Source organism: Sitodiplosis mosellana, unplaced genomic scaffold (assembly GCF_009176505.1).
Source record: "Sitodiplosis mosellana isolate CC-2019 unplaced genomic scaffold, AAFC_SMos_1.0 Smas_scaffold_3, whole genome shotgun sequence".
Classification (NCBI taxonomy): domain Eukaryota; kingdom Metazoa; phylum Arthropoda; class Insecta; order Diptera; family Cecidomyiidae; genus Sitodiplosis; species Sitodiplosis mosellana.
In genome coordinates this window covers 9,786,099-9,803,675 of record NW_022595246.1, presented here as the reverse complement: position 1 = coordinate 9,803,675, position 17,577 = coordinate 9,786,099, and the positions used below count along the sequence as shown (strand labels likewise).

The 17,577-nt window shown below is 36.4% G+C and overlaps 3 protein-coding genes across 4 annotated transcripts in view; 1 reads left to right on the top strand and 2 right to left on the bottom strand.

The window, feature by feature from the left end:
• Positions 1–3,407, top strand: part of LOC129566452 (NF-kappa-B inhibitor cactus) — a 7,870-nt gene extending 4,463 nt beyond the window's left edge. Inside the window, exons 4-5 of one of the 2 annotated variants that reach the window (XM_055442400.1) lie at positions 2,011–2,099; positions 2,539–3,407. In XM_055442400.1, coding sequence (XP_055298375.1) covers positions 2,011–2,099; positions 2,539–2,805 — 356 coding nt within the window. In that variant the 3' untranslated portion in view covers positions 2,806–3,407. The remainder of the gene's footprint in view (positions 1–2,010; positions 2,100–2,538) is intronic. The other variant, XM_055442401.1, reaches the window with a different exon arrangement.
• Positions 2,010–7,601, bottom strand: LOC129566451 (tubulin alpha-1 chain-like). The gene is made up of 4 exons (XM_055442399.1): positions 7,445–7,601; positions 6,408–6,509; positions 5,402–6,310; positions 2,010–5,207 (listed from the first exon to the last, which is right to left on the bottom strand). The coding sequence occupies exons 1-4, from the start codon at positions 7,445–7,447 to the stop codon at positions 4,869–4,871; spliced, it is 1,353 nt and encodes a 450-aa protein (XP_055298374.1). The 5' UTR covers positions 7,448–7,601; the 3' UTR covers positions 2,010–4,868.
• Positions 7,602–10,270: 2,669 nt separating this feature from the next.
• LOC129566442 (glycogen phosphorylase) lies at positions 10,271–16,661 on the bottom strand. The gene is made up of 5 exons (XM_055442377.1): positions 15,546–16,661; positions 15,259–15,283; positions 12,793–13,321; positions 11,095–12,704; positions 10,271–10,996 (listed from the first exon to the last, which is right to left on the bottom strand). The coding sequence occupies exons 1-5, from the start codon at positions 15,761–15,763 to the stop codon at positions 10,838–10,840; spliced, it is 2,541 nt and encodes an 846-aa protein (XP_055298352.1). The 5' UTR covers positions 15,764–16,661; the 3' UTR covers positions 10,271–10,837.
• Between the last annotated feature and the right edge of the window lie 916 nt (positions 16,662–17,577).

Sequence of the window (17,577 nt, the reverse complement as noted above, 5' to 3'; positions counted from 1 at the left end):
TCTCTCTCTCTCTCTCTCTCTCTCTCTCTCTCTCTCTCTCTCTCTCTGTGTGTGTGTGTGTGTGTGTGTGTGTGATGTTATTTATTTCCTTGACTGACATTACCGCTGTGCGATGTGTACTGTATGTGTGCTGTGTGCGCTGAGAGAGAGAGCGATGTTAGTGCGTCAGCACATTAAATTTGTTTACGTAGTTTTTGAAACGAGAAATGGTTCGTTTTTCTAAGATCGCGTGTGACTTAAATATCCTGTTGTGTGTGTGTCTGTGTGTGTGTTTGCCTTCTTTTTTTCGCGTTCTCTCTAATTCGCTATTTTTCATACAGTTTATGACCGTTCTTGAAGTCTACGTTATTTTTGGAAAGGCGTTCAAGCCACCAACCGTTCCATTAATATTACAGCCAATCGATTTTCGCGAAAATTACCGACTATTTTTAGAAATGGAAAAACTCATTTTCATATAAATATTTTGGCCGCACTCACGTCTAACATGCAAATGTGACGCTCGATAAAAATCGTTTAGCTATAATGAGCTGAACGTTGGTTCGTTGGTTTTTTTTTGTTCTATGCGTCCGTCGCAATACATTTTGCAAATGGGTCAACGAAATTCGACAAATTATTAAGTCAACCCAAGACTTGACTCAACAATAACATTCTTTGCAGCTCATTTCACAGTCGGTTCTTTGTAGTAGTTTTTTTTTCTCTCATTTGTTATTTTTGTCATATTAATTCCGAGTCGCTTATAAGTTGGGCCATAAATAAAAGTTTCATTGGCTCTGAAAATCGATTCGATTGTCATGGGTTTTTCCGAGTTGTTGTCTCTTCCGTTATTGTTTCGACAGCGCGTATGCACCAAAAGTTGTGTTGCCCACTGTCGTTGCTATATATCATTGGATGAGAAAACAACGCTGCTGTCGCTGCCTTTGTAGTCGTTATTGTTGCTACTCTGTGTATATAACACAGAGGCGGCTTGCTCTTGGTTTATCAAGTTTGTTGGGTTTTCCCAGTCGAATAGACGTCGCAACGACATACACATTTATTCGCATACACAAACAATACATACGTCGAACATTCGTACACACGGAACGTCGTTTCCAACGGCCACTCATACACATGTGGCTGTGGATACGTCGATGTTGTAACTATACTTGCATAGCGATGGATGTTGTTCGAAGCTCTCACCTGACAAATAGCGCGTTACATGAATACGCTAGATAAAATGTAAACACCAATTGAAACCCACACCCACCACCACCATCACAACAACGATGTACGGACTATATCACAGCAACGAAGAGAAAAAAAATGTTGCAAAGCCATGTCGAGAATGTTGCATGTTTAAAACGATAACTTGAATTTTATGATAGTCTCTAATTGTTGCAACTGCAAAAAAATGCGGATAAACAGAAGCAAATGAACGATAAAGATGAATTAGCACACATTTTGATAGGATTGTTTTCGTTATTTTACAACTTTTACCTTGTATCCACACAGCAATAAAAACAGCAACACCAGCGATGAAAAGAAAACCATTTTTATCGGTGATAATGTATGTGACTGCGGCTGCTAATTTGAATAATTCGAAATTTAGTCAGCTTTATCCAGTTTTGCATCGACATTTTTTGCTATATCTCTCTCTCTCTCTCTCTCTCTCTCTCTCTCTCTCTCTCTGGATTTGTTCCGTCTATCCCGGTCAACTTCGAGTATATGCGTGACGAGTGATAATTTACGTGGTGATTTCAGCAACGTATTAATTAATTGAAAAGGTATTCGATGATTCTTTTCAAAGATCCGGTGGAAATTATAGAGGGTTGAACGATCGATCTCGTGCTATTTATGAAATCGATATTTACGCGGATCTCAAAAAAAAATGATATCCTGTTCAAAGCACTGCATAGCACAGATAAACAATCCGGTGTTTTTCTCCAGGAAATTACGGCCAATTCAAATTTTCCGCCATTTGATTGATTATCATTAATTTGGATTTGTTTTCTTTTTTCTTTTTGAAAATTCTAGGTGAAAATTGTGTTCATATTGCCGCACAGCAAAACCATGTCGAAATACTGAAGCTATTGATTCGGGAAGGTGCTGATATCAATGCAAGAGTAAGTAGAATTGCATAAGCCATAAAATGACAATTAATTAAATCGCTTTGCCTCGTGTTGATCAAGTTACTCATTTGAAATGGTGATTAAGCGCCAGAATTGATTTCGATGAAAACATCAAACGTTTCTGTGATTCTTCATTCAAAAGTTCAACCAGTTTTAAGACGCAGTTTTAATGACACATTTTATTCAATAATAATAATAATAAAAAAAAACATTTATTGATTCCGTCAAATATTTACAAAAAATGCAAATGAGCCCCGTGCTTACGCGTAACATTCCACGCGACCGAGTCCAGCATTTGCGCTTCCTTTCAGCAATAAAAAATGAGTAATTTGTATGGGGGAATGTGTTTGTGTATCTGTTTTAAATCTATGATCTTCTTTGTTTACCGGAATGCCCACTAATTGAGTTACATTGTTGTTTCATTGATTTACAGGAAGGTCGCGCTGGGTATACGTCACTTCACATAGCCGTTGAAAATAATAACATGGAATTGGCGAAATTTTTATTGGAAAGCAGTAAACAATTGAACACGGAAACGTTCAACTATCGTCAGGTGACGGCTTATCAACTAGCCGCTGAGCTCGAACACTCGGACATGCTGCAAATATTGGAACGCTACGGATGCGAAATGATACCACCGCCAGAGAGCGATATGGACGAATCGGATGAATCATTCGATGCTGATCCAGACAATAACTAAAAGAGACACAGAGTTGCAGCCAAAATTGTCCAAATGCTGATAGAAAAAAAACCACTCTTCACACTCACATTTCAATTATATCATTCTCTACTTTCATAAAACTCTATTTGTACTCATCAAAAACCCCTCGAACTATGGAGCAAGAAAAAAAAACGCCAAATCGTGGGCAAATCCGAATCTATGCATTAATTTAGCCGGAAAATACAAACAAACAACACACAATGAGAGATATACAATTCAAAAGATATTTAAGTGAAATTAGTATGATTTTAATTTGTACGTTCGTTTAGCGCATAGATTATATAAAAGGAGCAGCAGCATATCGCATCTAATTCTATTCTATTATTATTATTATTATTATTATTACCTTTCCATAAATAAAATCAATAAAAAATTATTTGTTAAAAAATATTCATAAACGAAAGCAAAAAAAAAAAAAATTATCAAAAACAAGATCTGTCTGTTTGAACAAAATTGCATAGTGGTATTTAAAACTAAGGAGGAAAAACAAGAAGAAGAAGAAGAAGATCGCCTTTTGTCTTAGATGTTGTCTTTAACTGTTGGTTCAAATGAAATAAAACCAAATCTATGTTTTAATAGAAGTTCTTTGTGTGTTCGTTCTCTGTTTTTTTTTCTCTCTCTTTCTCTGCCATTCTCTGGTATTCTCTGACATTTGTCTTATGTTGTCGTGTTAACTTCATCTCTTCTCTGCGATGAATGGGCTTCCTTGTTATTTTGCATATATTGTCATATAGATTTTTTGGAGATTAAATCATCATTTCTTTTTTAAAATACAACACACGATTACGCATCGCAGAATCTTCGTATTTGCATCTACTCATATTGAAAGCGAGAAGTTGAGATGAGACGATAGACTATTTTTATGACTACTGAAATTTTACAATCCGTCCACAAGACGAGAAATTGTAAATAAAAGCAGACGCGACTCGGCTAAATGATATGATGATCTTCAACGACGATGTTTGTAATCTCTTGTCACCAAAAATAGAAGGAAAGTCTAAAGAAAGATGAGAAAATGTGACAGCTGCACATGGGCAGACAGACAAAATCTCTTAAAATAACCGAATATGAGCACAAACAACCGCTAATGTATTCAATTCCTCTTCCTAATTTGAGTCTCTATCTATGGATTGTCTGAGATTTTCACTCCAAATTTCAATGCAACTATGTCTTGGTATGATTTTTTAATCTCGGTATGAGTCTCTGTACAAATTTTTCTCATCACTGGCTTGATCTTTTCCCTATAAATTCATAAACCAATTTATCAATGTATGACTGAGGTAATTTTCTTCGAGAAATTGGTTTCGAAAATGCAGCATTAGCTCCCAAATAATTGAACACTGGAACAAACAGCTATTAAAAACACCGTAAATACTATTCGGTTCATGTTCAATTGAAAAGTATGTGCAGCTTTGAGATTATAGCTTAAACTAACGACATTCCGTCGAAATATTATTGTTTTTCTTTTTGTTCGTGTGTGCTACTTATTATGTACTTGGGTACGAGTATTTTTTTTATAGCCGAAGCTTTGACGTCAAGCCACTTCGAAATGATGACATATTTTACAAACCGATAAACAAAAAACACAGAAAATTATAGAAAACACAGATCGATGAGAGTCTGGTGTATTGGATGTCTAGACCTTGCAAATTCCCATAGAATATTCTATGTATAAAACTTTTTGCGAAACTGTTTTTCAAAGAAAAGATCATAAAGAAACCAGAAAGCAATGTTTTTTCCATAGAAACTTACTTTTTTTTTCAATCTCTAAGCCAAATCTATTCTATCTGAAAATGCAATAGAATCAATGAAAACAAGTTGTGGCTTTTTTATTGTTTGTAATATGGTTCGTCAATTTTTCTTTTTATTTAACTCTGGTGTAAAAATCAATTTGCTGTTTGCATGTTCAAATTGCATTCATGCATGTATGCTGTTTTGTTTTCGCTAAAAATTTCATCGAACTCATATACTGTAACGTAATGCATATGTGATTAACTTTCGAGAAGTTAAAATGCGCTTTCGTTTTGATGTTGCAACGGTGCTTAGTATTCTTCAGCTCCCTCGTTTTCACCTTCGTTGGAGTCCATGCCGACTTCTTCGTAATCCTTTTCGAGAGCAGCCAAATCCTCACGAGCTTCGGAGAATTCACCTTCTTCCATACCTTCTCCGACATACCAGTGTACGAAAGCACGTTTAGCGTACATAAGATCGAATTTGTGATCCAAACGAGCCCAAGCCTCAGCGATGGCAGTGGTGTTGGACAACATGCACACGGCACGTTGAACCTTGGCCAAATCACCGCCTGGAACGACAGTTGGTGGTTGGTAGTTGATACCGACCTTGAAACCAGTTGGACACCAGTCGACAAATTGGATTGAACGCTGCAATGCGAAAGAAAAAATGGACGAAAAAAATCGATTAGTTAAATAGAATTTGAATTTGAATGTGAATGTGGATAGAAAAAAATAAAATGTTTTGCTTCATAAAAATTGCATGTTTCAAGCAGCTAATAGAAAATTGCATGTTTTGTCAATTTATTGATTTTTGTTTCTATTATTAGAATAAATGTACAAACCTTGGTCTTGATGGTGGCAATAGCAGCATTGACATCCTTTGGAACAACGTCACCACGGTACAACATGCAGCAGGCCATGTATTTGCCATGACGTGGGTCACATTTGACCATCTGGTTGGCTGGCTCGAAGCAAGCGTTGGTGATTTCGGCAACCGACAATTGTTCATGGTAGGCCTTTTCAGCTGAGATGACTGGAGCATAGGTGACCAATGGGAAATGGATACGTGGATATGGGACCAAATTGGTTTGGAATTCGGTCAAATCGACGTTAAGAGCACCATCGAAACGCAATGAAGCGGTAATGGACGAAACAATTTGTCCGATCAAACGGTTCAAGTTGGTGTAGGTTGGGCGTTCGATATCAAGATTACGACGGCAAATATCGTAGATGGCTTCATTGTCGACCATGAATGCACAGTCGGAATGTTCCAAGGTGGTGTGAGTGGTCAAAATTGAGTTGTATGGCTCAACGACAGCGGTTGAAACTTGTGGTGCTGGGTAAACAGCGAATTCCAACTTAGATTTTTTGCCATAATCAACCGACAAACGTTCCATCAACAATGAGGTGAATCCGGAACCGGTACCACCACCGAATGAGTGGAAAATCAAGAAACCTTGCAATCCTGAGCATTGATCGGCCAACTTACGAATACGGTCCAACACTAAGTCAACGATTTCCTTGCCAATGGTGTAGTGACCACGAGCATAGTTGTTTGCAGCATCTTCTTTACCAGTGATCAATTGTTCTGGATGGAACAATTGACGGTAGGTGCCAGTACGGACTTCATCGACGACAGTTGGTTCCAAGTCGACGAAAACAGCACGTGGAACGTGCTTTCCGGCTCCGGTTTCCATGAAGAAGGTGCTGAACGAGTCATCACTACCTCCCAAGGCTTTGTCCGATGGCATCTGTTCGAACAATTCCCAAATAAACCATTAAAAAATTGAAAAAATGCCAAAATTTGGTTGTTTTTATTGAAATAAATAAGAAAAATTCGTTATTTACCTGACCATCAGGTTGGATTCCGTGCTCAAGGCAGTACAATTCCCAGCAGGCATTACCAATTTGGACACCAGCTTGGCCAACATGGATTGACAAACATTCACGCTATAAAAAAAAAGATCGAAGGAAAAAAACACGTTCGTCAATTTTATTTTCAAGAATGTCTGCGTTCAATCGTGATTTAATTTAAGGACCGTTGCAATGTATTTTGATGGTTTATAATTGAGACCATCGAAGAAAAAAAATATCTGTTCAAGAACATGACGTCATCCTATATATAGAAACCGCCCGAATTAATTCAATACCGCATATGGCATTGACAACAAGATAAATTATTGAAATGCAACCTACTTAATGTCGCACGCATATGGTAAAATCATTAAATCAGTTTCACCGCCTATGCGAATGTGGAGTGAAGAGAAAAAATCGAATCAGAAAAATAGTGCCCATATTTGGTATTGAATTCAACACCGAAAAATAGTTCCCATTTAACGTGTAATGATGAGAACGACGACGAGGCACATGAATCATGGTACATTGAGTACGCATACGCGGCACTCCAACAACAAAATATATGTAGGAGAATGCTCACTGTACCACACAGACATACAGCTACATAGCGCGCTCTATAGACGTGCTCATAATGTGATTATGAAACGCCCAAGAAATTTTTTATTTTTTTTCTCTCCAGCCGCCATCATGGAAAAAATGCAACGGGAAAAATTCTTCAACACCAAATGTTCGGAAAAAACGAGAAATTTTGACGGAAATTCATGATTTTTTGCGCGTTTTCTCAATTTTGATTAAAATAATCGGGAAATAAACGTTTTTTTTAATGTTTTACCGGCGAAAATGCGATAAATGTGAAAAAGCCGAATCAATTTCACGGACGCCAATGACTCATCTAATTATACTCTATGTCGCGGAACTTTCACATTTTTTCCCTATCCAAAGCGATTTATATTCCAGAAAAAATTGATTGAATTTAAACTAATTTCAATTGTTTTCTTCGAAAAAATGCAATAAAAATATTCACTTACCATTTTGATTGAGTTTTTTTTTCACTTGAGATTTCACTGATTGAAAATTTTGTAAAAACGGTTTGAATTTGCTTTAGGTAAGCGTCGCAATGTGGGCTCTTCTAAAACAAGACAAATAATGACGCCATATTCGTTGGGTAGTCGTATTTATAGGCTCCGTCATATCGGGTGTTGCCAGCGTCGAGTTTCGTGTACAATGTGTAGATTTATACATCTGCCGGTTAGCGGTTGGTATTTAACCACACTTTAAGCGGCATCGCGTGTTTGAACCGCAGATTGTCGTTAAATTTATCGGTTGAACGTTTTGTATTTGAAATTTATTGCACAAATGTATTGGAATGAATGCGATTTATTGAGAATACATGGAATGGATGAAAAAATGTTGAAATTTTACGGAATAAAAAAATACAATTTATTTGTTGATGCATTGGGATTGAATTGTTGGAATAAAAAAACTGAATATCGTCTTTGTAGAATAATAAATAAAAAAAAATTCAAAAAGGAAAACTAAATGCGTCATCTGAACATATAATTACAATATTTTTATTCCAATATTGAAATGAAATAACAAGTAGGTACTAAATATTTCATTTATTTTATACAACATAATCTTAATTAATATTCAAAATCCAACTAACGAAACTTTACAGAAAAAAATGTTTGATTATATATAACAAAATCAAAGTTGTTCAATGTGTAATTTGAATGAATTTGTTTAATTTTGTTCAAAATTCATTATTTTAAATTTAGGATTGCAATCTTTTTCTGGAAATAACATAGTTCAAATGGCAGTTTATCTTATAGTGCTATTGATTTTATTCCTTAATTGAATGTGTTAATTATGGTGCCAATTTCCACCATCGCCGAAATTATTTCGACAATTACAAAGAACATTTCCATAAACTCAGAATACAAATCCATAATTGAAGACAATTCCAAAGATGTTGATTCTCCTTCCATGATTGTAATGGTAACTGGTTTTCATTTTACACCATTGAAACAATTGCGAACTATAAAAGGCTCCATTTCGATATCAAAACAGAAAATTTTCTGCAAAGAACAGAAATGAAAGATTTGATTTAACCCTTCCAAATGTCAATTTCTATGTTTCAAGCTGCTTTCAATTTCTATTGTCCGATAGCTAGCATGTTTACTTACCAAGCTGATATTCGTCTAACAAACATAAAGGTGGGGAAACCATGTTTAGTCGAGTTTTACATAATCACCGCACTTCTCTTTTCAATACACTAAGGTAATTTGATTAATTTCAAATTTTGGATATTTTGCGTGAAGTATAAAATAAATGATGATATTTTTTGATTGAATATGATTTCGGCTGACACAATACTTAATCCCAACATAAACAAATGAGAAAAAATAATGGACAAAATTACTAAGAATTTTGAGTGATGTACTCCAGCTTACTGGTAGCAAAGTTAACTGACCTCAGCGATTCTATAAGCATGATCGCCATAAACACACAACCAGTAGCAAAACTTGATGTCATTTGTGGTGTTACAAACTTCAAATAATGGTTTTTATGTGTATACCTGTTTTTGGCTAGCTTCACTTTAATTATACATATTCAGCTATTTTTGGAATGTCTGTTAATTTTTGTGGTGATGAAGAGAAGTGAAAGAAAAACTTCTGTGTTTCACAAATATCATTTAATAATATCTTAAGCTAAATCAAATGCTTATGAGAATGTACTGAAAAAACGGAATGAATTTAATGAAATAAAAAAATATCATGATTTATAGACATATGTCAAAGTCAGTGAACCAATCATTTGAATTGATACGTTTCATTTGGATCAAATTGCGTTCAGTATCATTTAACGCTCGCTTTGTTGCTATATAAATCCGTTCATCTACAAAGATTACGACTTTTTGGGCATTTTTCAATTTCTTCCGTTCTCTATTTAATGCAAACATATCAAGAATATCGTCCTCAAAATGAGTTCCCATTTTTATCCTGCCACTAATCATGATTCCCTTCAATTTGGCTGCATTACTAATGAGGATTGTAATATGCGCAATAGATGAATTTTTCAATCCAACCCGTTGAAGAATTGGGTGGTTGCCTGTGAGTTATTCCCAGTCACTAACTTTTTCGCTATCGTCGATAAATAATTCCTCCAAATTGATTAAAGCAGACAGAGCAACTTGATCCGATAATTTTCCATATAATTTACTAAGAATCTCCACCGATGCGAGTAAAGATTAACACTTTCCTGGGAAATGTTCGTGTTCTCACCAAAATAAATATATAATTTTCTATAGAATCCACGAGCAAGAGTGTTTTTTGTTGATTTTATTTGCATAAGAGTTCATTCACATGTATCGGGCTTCTACGGTTTTTCACGAAATTAATAAGAATATGTATTGCAAATTGCTCGCGAGTACATTTAGCGATATTGCTTTATCGAAGAAACTAAACCATTATTGTTATAGCAATAATTCATATACCAAGTTGAACAAACCTACCGTTCTTTTACGTCTCACCAATATTTATACTCTTATAAGAATAACTTTCGTTTAACTTCTCGTTCGAATTTCGTAATGTTGAGAAAAGACATTGAAAGAAAACGTTCAAAAGTGTTAAATTATTCATTTCTGTCAACGACTGTCGCCTGAATTGGCCCATTCGGTTTTGAATTTCAATTGGAAGCTATTTATAATACTCTCTAACGTGATCGAAAGAGATAGATACAATGAAACAATGGCTTCCACATGTTTTTCATTTTTTTTTAACTTTCACGTTGAACTTGGCACTTAGCCCGAGCACGAGTTTGATGAGGTTAATCGAATTGAATGCGTCAACCAATTTCGGCAGATAGCCCAGTTTATTGCTTTATTTATTATTTCCATTTCTTCTTTACAGTAGCTCTATATAAATATAAATTTTATTCTTTAGTAGAAGCTATCTATATAAATATAAATTTTATTCTTTAGTAGAAGCGAATGAAATAGAAGATGAATAATTTTAGTTTAAAAAAGAAGAACGAATAAATTTTTACAAAAAAAGTAGATCAATTGATCAGATAAAATGTGATAAAACATGAATATAACGTCTTTTTTCGAAATAGACCAACAACAATTTCATTTTAAAAATAATTTGTTTTGTTTTTGATGCATTATGTCTCTAAACACCAGCAGAATTGCTTGATGACCCGTTCTGCAGGAATCAATTCGATCGTTTTGTTTTGTTTTTGTTTGGGTATTTACACAACAAGTAATTAAAATATAAATAATTTATCGATGTTGTTCTACGTTTAGGTACGTTAAAATCGATGGTGCTGAAATTGGTTCACTAGAACCCGAGTTGAATTGGTTTTTGGTAACTGAAAATCTCATTGCTCTATTGAGTTGGCAGTGTGATGGTTAAACGAATTTATTGAGCATCACGAGGTTCAGTTGGTTTTGGCAATTTTTCCCAACTTGGTTCAACTCCCCAGATTTCACGGGCATACTCTTCGATTGTTCGATCGCTGGAGAATTTACCGCTCGATGCAATGTTGTGGATGGCCATTTCTAACCATTTCTTCTGGTTCTGTAATGTGAAAAATAGAATGAAACGAATTAGTACTCCATTCAATTTCGATGTTTTTCTTTGAATTCCAAATATTTGCACTCAATATGCCAACTCACCTGATAGGTTTTCGAAACAAGATCTTGTGTTTTGATGTAATCTTCGTAATCAGCGAGCAACAAGTAGCCGTCCCATTTAAGAAGAATATCGGTGATGCCCTTGAATTCATTTGGATTGGACGGGCTGAAGAAACCGCATGAGATTTGATCGACGACTTGTTTGATTTCTGGATTACGGTTGTAGTAGTCGTATGCGTTGTAACCTTTGCGTTTGAGTGCTTCAACCTCATCCACATTCATGCCGAAAATGAAGATATTTTCACGGCCCATTTCTTCGGCCATTTCAACGTTAGCACCATCCAATGTACCGATGGTCAATGCACCGTTCAATTGGAACTTCATGTTACCAGTGCCCGAGGCTTCTGTGCCGGCAGTTGAGATTTGTTCGGACAAATCGGCGGCTGGCATAATTTTTTCGGCCAATGTGACACGGTAATTCTCCAAGAAGATAACCTTAAGTTTGTCACCAACGATTGGATCGTTGTTCACAACATTGGCCACGGCACAGATCAACTTGATGATTTGTTTGGCTGTGTAATAACCTGGAGCGGCTTTGCCACCGATCATGATGGTTCTTGGTGTAAAATTGGCGGTTGGATCACGCTTGATGCGATTGTACAATGTAATGATATGCAAGCAGTTGAGCAATTGACGTTTGTACTCATGGATACGTTTGACTTGAATGTCGAACATTGATGATGGATTGATTTTCACACCGTACTCTCGTTCGAGCAAAGCGGCCAATTTCACTTTGTTTTCTTGCTTAACTTTGGCGATTTGTTGTTGGAAAGCGGGGTCTTTGGCAAATTTCTTTAATCCAACCAATTGTTCCAAATGGACTGGCCAATTTTCGCCAATTTTCTCGCAAATAATTTCACTCAAACCTGGATTGCACAACAACAACCAACGACGTGGTGTGATACCGTTGGTTTTGTTTTGGAATTTCTCTGGTTCGTATTCATAGAAGTCCTTGAACAAATCAGCCTTGAGAATTTCCGAGTGCAAAGCGGCAACACCATTAACGGCATGCGATCCGACAATTGACAAGAAAGCCATGTTAATGCGCTTTTCACCGTGCTCTTCAACACATGACATACGACCCAAACGATCGAAATCGGCTTCGCCGAATTTCTTCTTCACTTTTTCCAAATGCAAGAAGTTGATGTGATAGATGATTTCCAAATGACGTGGCAAAATTGATTCGAGCATCGATACTGGCCATCTTTCCAAAGCTTCTGGCAAGACGGTGTGATTGGTATAGGCACAAGTGCGTACAGTGATGTCCCAGGCTTGATCCCATGTCAATTTTTCGACATCGACCAAGATGCGCATAAGTTCCGGAATAGCCATCGATGGATGGGTATCGTTCAATTGGATGGCCACTTTGTCGGGGAAGTGTGCGAAATCGGTACGAACGGCATCACGTGAACCGAATTTCGATGATTTGAAACGACGAATGATATCCTGCAATGTAGCGGCGCACATGAAGTACTCTTGCTTCAAACGCAGTTCCTTGCCTTCGAAGAAGTTATCGTTTGGATACAGAACACGAGAAATGTTCTCAGCAAGATTACGATCCAACACGGCTTGAATGTAGTCACCATCGTTGACTGGAAGCAAAAATAGAGAAAATTTATTTGAAATTTTGGAAATTACAAAAAAAAAACGATTGAATTTAAAACGGGATTAGACTCTTACAGAATTTCAAATTGAAATCGATTGGACTCTTGGCCGACCACAAACGAAGTGTGTTGACAACGTTGTTTCGGTAACCTGGAATTGGGTTATCATAGGGCATGGCATAGACGACTTGAGTGTCAACCCATTTTTTGCCATCTGGAGTATCGATGACACGACCGTAGAAATTGACTGGAAGCATGAATTCTGGACGAGCCTTTTCCCATGGGCATCCAAAACGCAACCAATCATCTGGCTCTTCCTGTTGTTCGCCGTTAATGATTTTCTGGGCAAAGATACCGTATTCATAACGAATACCATAACCATAAGCAGCCAAACCGAGTGTAGCCATGGAGTCAAGGAAACAGGCAGCCAAACGACCGAGACCACCATTTCCCAAACCGGCATCCTCTTCCAATTCTTCGAGTTCTTCGATGTCCAAGCCCATTTGGTACATGGCTTCATCGCAAGCACCTTCAATGCCCAAGTTGATCATGGTATTTTGCAATGCACGACCCATATAGTATTCCAAAGACAAGTAGTAGACACGCTAGAATCATTGAGAAATTTCATTGTGAAAACAATTTAAATTGAATGAAATCGCATCTAAATATAATTATAATCATTGGAAATAAATGGTTTCCTTCATTTGGTCTCGTTATTTTTGTTTTAGTTTTCCAATTATTCTTATCGAAATAAATATATTCGCATTTTTGCTCTTATCACTAGTTTGTTCTAATTATGTGCCAGATACGGTATTTTTATAAATTCCAGTTGTTAAAAATTCATTGACGCTAATTCGATTGACATGTTTCTGCTTGGCGTTACCTCAGCCGTCGCCGCTGCTGACGGTAGCGGTCGGCATTTCCTTTCAATTCCAAAGCATTTGAATACTAATAATGAGTTTCCTTGATTCGAATCGCGCGTTATCAGCACGAGACGTGTAAACAAAGTCAGGTTCAACAAAGTGCACCATTTGATTTAGATTTGATTCTAAACATTAAATTTAGAAATGCAGCACAAATGTCAAAGCTTATCGTAGTGAGATCAAAAAGCGGTCAACAAACATGGAGACAAGAAATGTTTTGCTTTACTTCTTTGCGACGACAATCGTTGACAAAAAACCGAATCGTTTGAAATACACACAATTCCCATAATTGGATGCATACGATGATGTAATGCCATTCGGCGTCAATCATTGGGCATGGCATTTTTATATGAAAAATATAAATTTTAAACAAATAATAGTTTTTGTTGTTGTCGCCCCTGTCATACGGTAACACCACTCAAATTGCATGAAAACAAGTCATGTTCGGCGACGATTACGAATATTATTTTTATAGTGCAATTTGCTATATACGATCCGCCAATAGAATGTATTGTGAGCGCGCGTGCTTCAGCCGCTTGACAGATTCGAATAAAAACAAAGAGAAAATGAAAATCGAATGCGGTGTAATAAATGTATGAGAAAGAGAGAGAATCGGCTTTTGTTGTTTGCTTAAAGAGAAGTTATCATTGGCGCAACGAATGTAAGTCGACGTCGTCGTCATCGTCGTCGTCGCAAGCAGCAAGTCTGTGGGTCAACAGCCACAAGGAGAGAATGCGAGTGTCTCTCACACACGCACACACACCGTATGCATATGTCACACACAGCCTATTCCCATACTGAAAACAGCGGCTCAACTAAAAACAAAATCTACATTCTAATTTTTCTCGATATATTACATAACAAACTTGAATTTGCGGTTGCATTTTCATGTGCTGCGCCGAACAAAATGACTTGTTTCAATTGACAAGAGAAAAATAGAGACAATTGTATCAGCTGTCAAAATGAATACTGTCACAAAACCTTTTTTTTTTCTCTTTATGTTCAATTGTTCTGTTTCATCATTGAATTTGGGCTAATTTACTCTTTGAGATGATGATGATGATGATGCTGAATGATGTGGATCATTTCGAATCCTATTTTGAATAAGGATCATATCTTGCATGTGTACTAGTTTCAATGATTGTTTACAATCACTCAAAACTATGACCTATTTGACCTTGTTCCAATTTGAAATTCATGAAATTATCATTTCTGTCCGATTTAGTTGCTGTCTCGGTCAGACACTATTGGAAAATGATCAATATTTTTTTGTAAATACGTTTCATGGAAACAAACAGTGCCGTCCAATGCGTGTTTGTTTTTCTTAAAAAATTGCACGCACTATTTGCAAATAGTGTGAACACGCGTTGATTACACAATAATCATGCAATGATCGACATTTGATAATAACACAAACGTGATACTCGTCGTTCGCGATCCATATGAACCGGCAAAACGCGTTTATCACACATGTGTAGCGAAAACTAATCATGTCATCTGCTGATTATCTTTCGAATTGATTCAATCAAAGGCCGTGCAAAATCATCAAACAATTCCAAAATGAACCCATGTAGAAGAAAACATTTGGCGAAAGAAAGAGAAAAAAAAGTTCAACTTACTTTTGGATCCTTTTCATAGTAGTATCTAAAAATAGACAAAGAGTAAAAAACACATTAGTGACTTGACAGGCTTTTTTTCTGGTAATTTTGCCATTTTCATTTTTGATAAGGTGTTCTATCGATTGAGAAAGAGAGACAACGAACGGAATATTCCGTGTGCGTGGATTATCGAATATGACAGTGATGTGATGCCACACGCAATGCGTAAGAGTACGAGAAAGTACATTCAAGGACAAGCACTATCAGAATGAGGAAGACGGAAAGAAAAATAAATTAAAACAACTTACTGTTGAGTACGAATCCATCGTGAAACCATATGATCCTTCACGCAATGGGCCAATGCAAAGTAGTAATCTCGTGGTGTCGCCACATTACGATCTTTCACCAAAGTGTAGTGAAGATGACGGTTGAAACCTTTCTTTACTTCACCCACATTTTCAACTTGAGCAATACCACGAACACTAATCTGTTTTCGCTTTTCAATATCTGACTGAGGCGTCGTCATTTTCAAAGATTTTTCTTACTTTTTCCCTCCTTAATTACTCGTTAATCAACAATTGAATTTGATTCAGAGAATCGATGCGTTTTGTTTAAATTGAATTTTAACGTGAGAAAAAAAATTCACGTTTCAAGACGAAAAAATCTTTGAACGAAAATGATGTAGCCGTAATCAAACACTTTTAGAGTATACTTCTGAATGTACACCGCGCGTGAGCTTTTAATAAAATTGATGCATTCACGCCGAGAGCGAGTAAAGCACTGCTTGGTGAGCTGTACGAAATCGGTCACCTTGTTGAAGGTCACATATGCCGAATCATTGGTAGAATTTTCTTCGTTGATAATAAACTATATGCGGACTTTGACGGCTCGTCCCGTGTGTGTGTGTGACAGTTCACAATTCCAATGTTTGAATCACAGATGGCAACACCACCGAAGCACCAAGTTTTGAAAATTGCAACGAAACGAATTCTAGCGGTATAGTAAGACTTATTTAGATAATCGAATTTTTTTTATGACTTTTCAGAGATTTTGATGATTTTACGACTTTTGTTAGTACAATCAATGTCAATGACGTTCTTTGTGCGGCAACTATGTGCGCCGAAAATATACAGTGGCCTTTGGAAATTCTAATCAATATCTACTTTTCGAAATAGTTAGTTATCAATGATATTTAATTTTGTATGCTGATTGCGTCACATAAACGAATGTTTTTTTCCGAATTTTATGAGCTGTGATTGGAATATTTATTTCTTATGGCCGAAATACCAAGTAAATTTACGTGGGCCACACAGCTGGAGCTGATCGAAGTGAACTTCAAATTATTCACTCATTTGCAATCGAAAGGTTTTCGATGAGAACTTGGATATATACATGAATGACTTGTGTACACTGCCAAAATGTTCAACATTTCTGTTTTGACATTTCTGCTAATATAAAATAGTATTGGGAGTGTGAATTAATTCGTACGGTTTCACAAAAGATGGCGGAACTAGATTATTATTCCATTATTCCATTTTTCCAAATATTCATTCGAAAGCTACTGTCATTACGCGTCTTTTTCAGTCTGTGTCATTTGATTGAAGCGTAAACAATAATATTTTTTATTCAATTGGAAATGTTGAATTTCGTACCAGATAAAGTGTTTTTACGGGGCGTTCTTCTTCATTGTTTTATGATGAAGAAAAGTGCAGCCGAAAGTCATCGAATTTTAGTGGAAGTTTATGGTGACCATGCTCTAGCTGAGCGAACGTGTCAAAAATGGTTTGCACGATTTAAAAGTGGTGATTTTGGCTTGGAAGACGAGAAGCGGCCCGGACAGCCAAAAAAGTTTGAAGATGACGAATTGGAGGCATTACTCGATCAAGATTCGTGCCAAACGCAAGAAGAACTTGCAGATTCATTGGGAGTTGATCGCTCATCCATTGCAAAACGTTTGCATAATCTGGGAAAGAAAGATGGCAGAATGTAGTGTCTAGCGATGGACAATACTTTGAACATTGAATTTATAAACATTTTTTCGAAATAAAGCTTCAATTTTTCAAAAAAAAACCGCACGAATTAATTCACACTCCCAATATATTACCGGGTTTTCGTTAAAATACACATACAGTACGTCTGAGTTGACATCTCAATCCTATATGATGAACTCTATGTAAAGCAAGTGGTCATTTGTGAAGTAGTTGGATTCTTTTCACGTCGTCATATCGAATCTTCTGTCCTCTGGTCTTCAATCTCTTAAATAACAAACTTCTCAAGGAATCAATTTGTCTTACAAACGAAGAAGGGAGGTAAAAGATCGGAAATGCAATTGATTAAAAT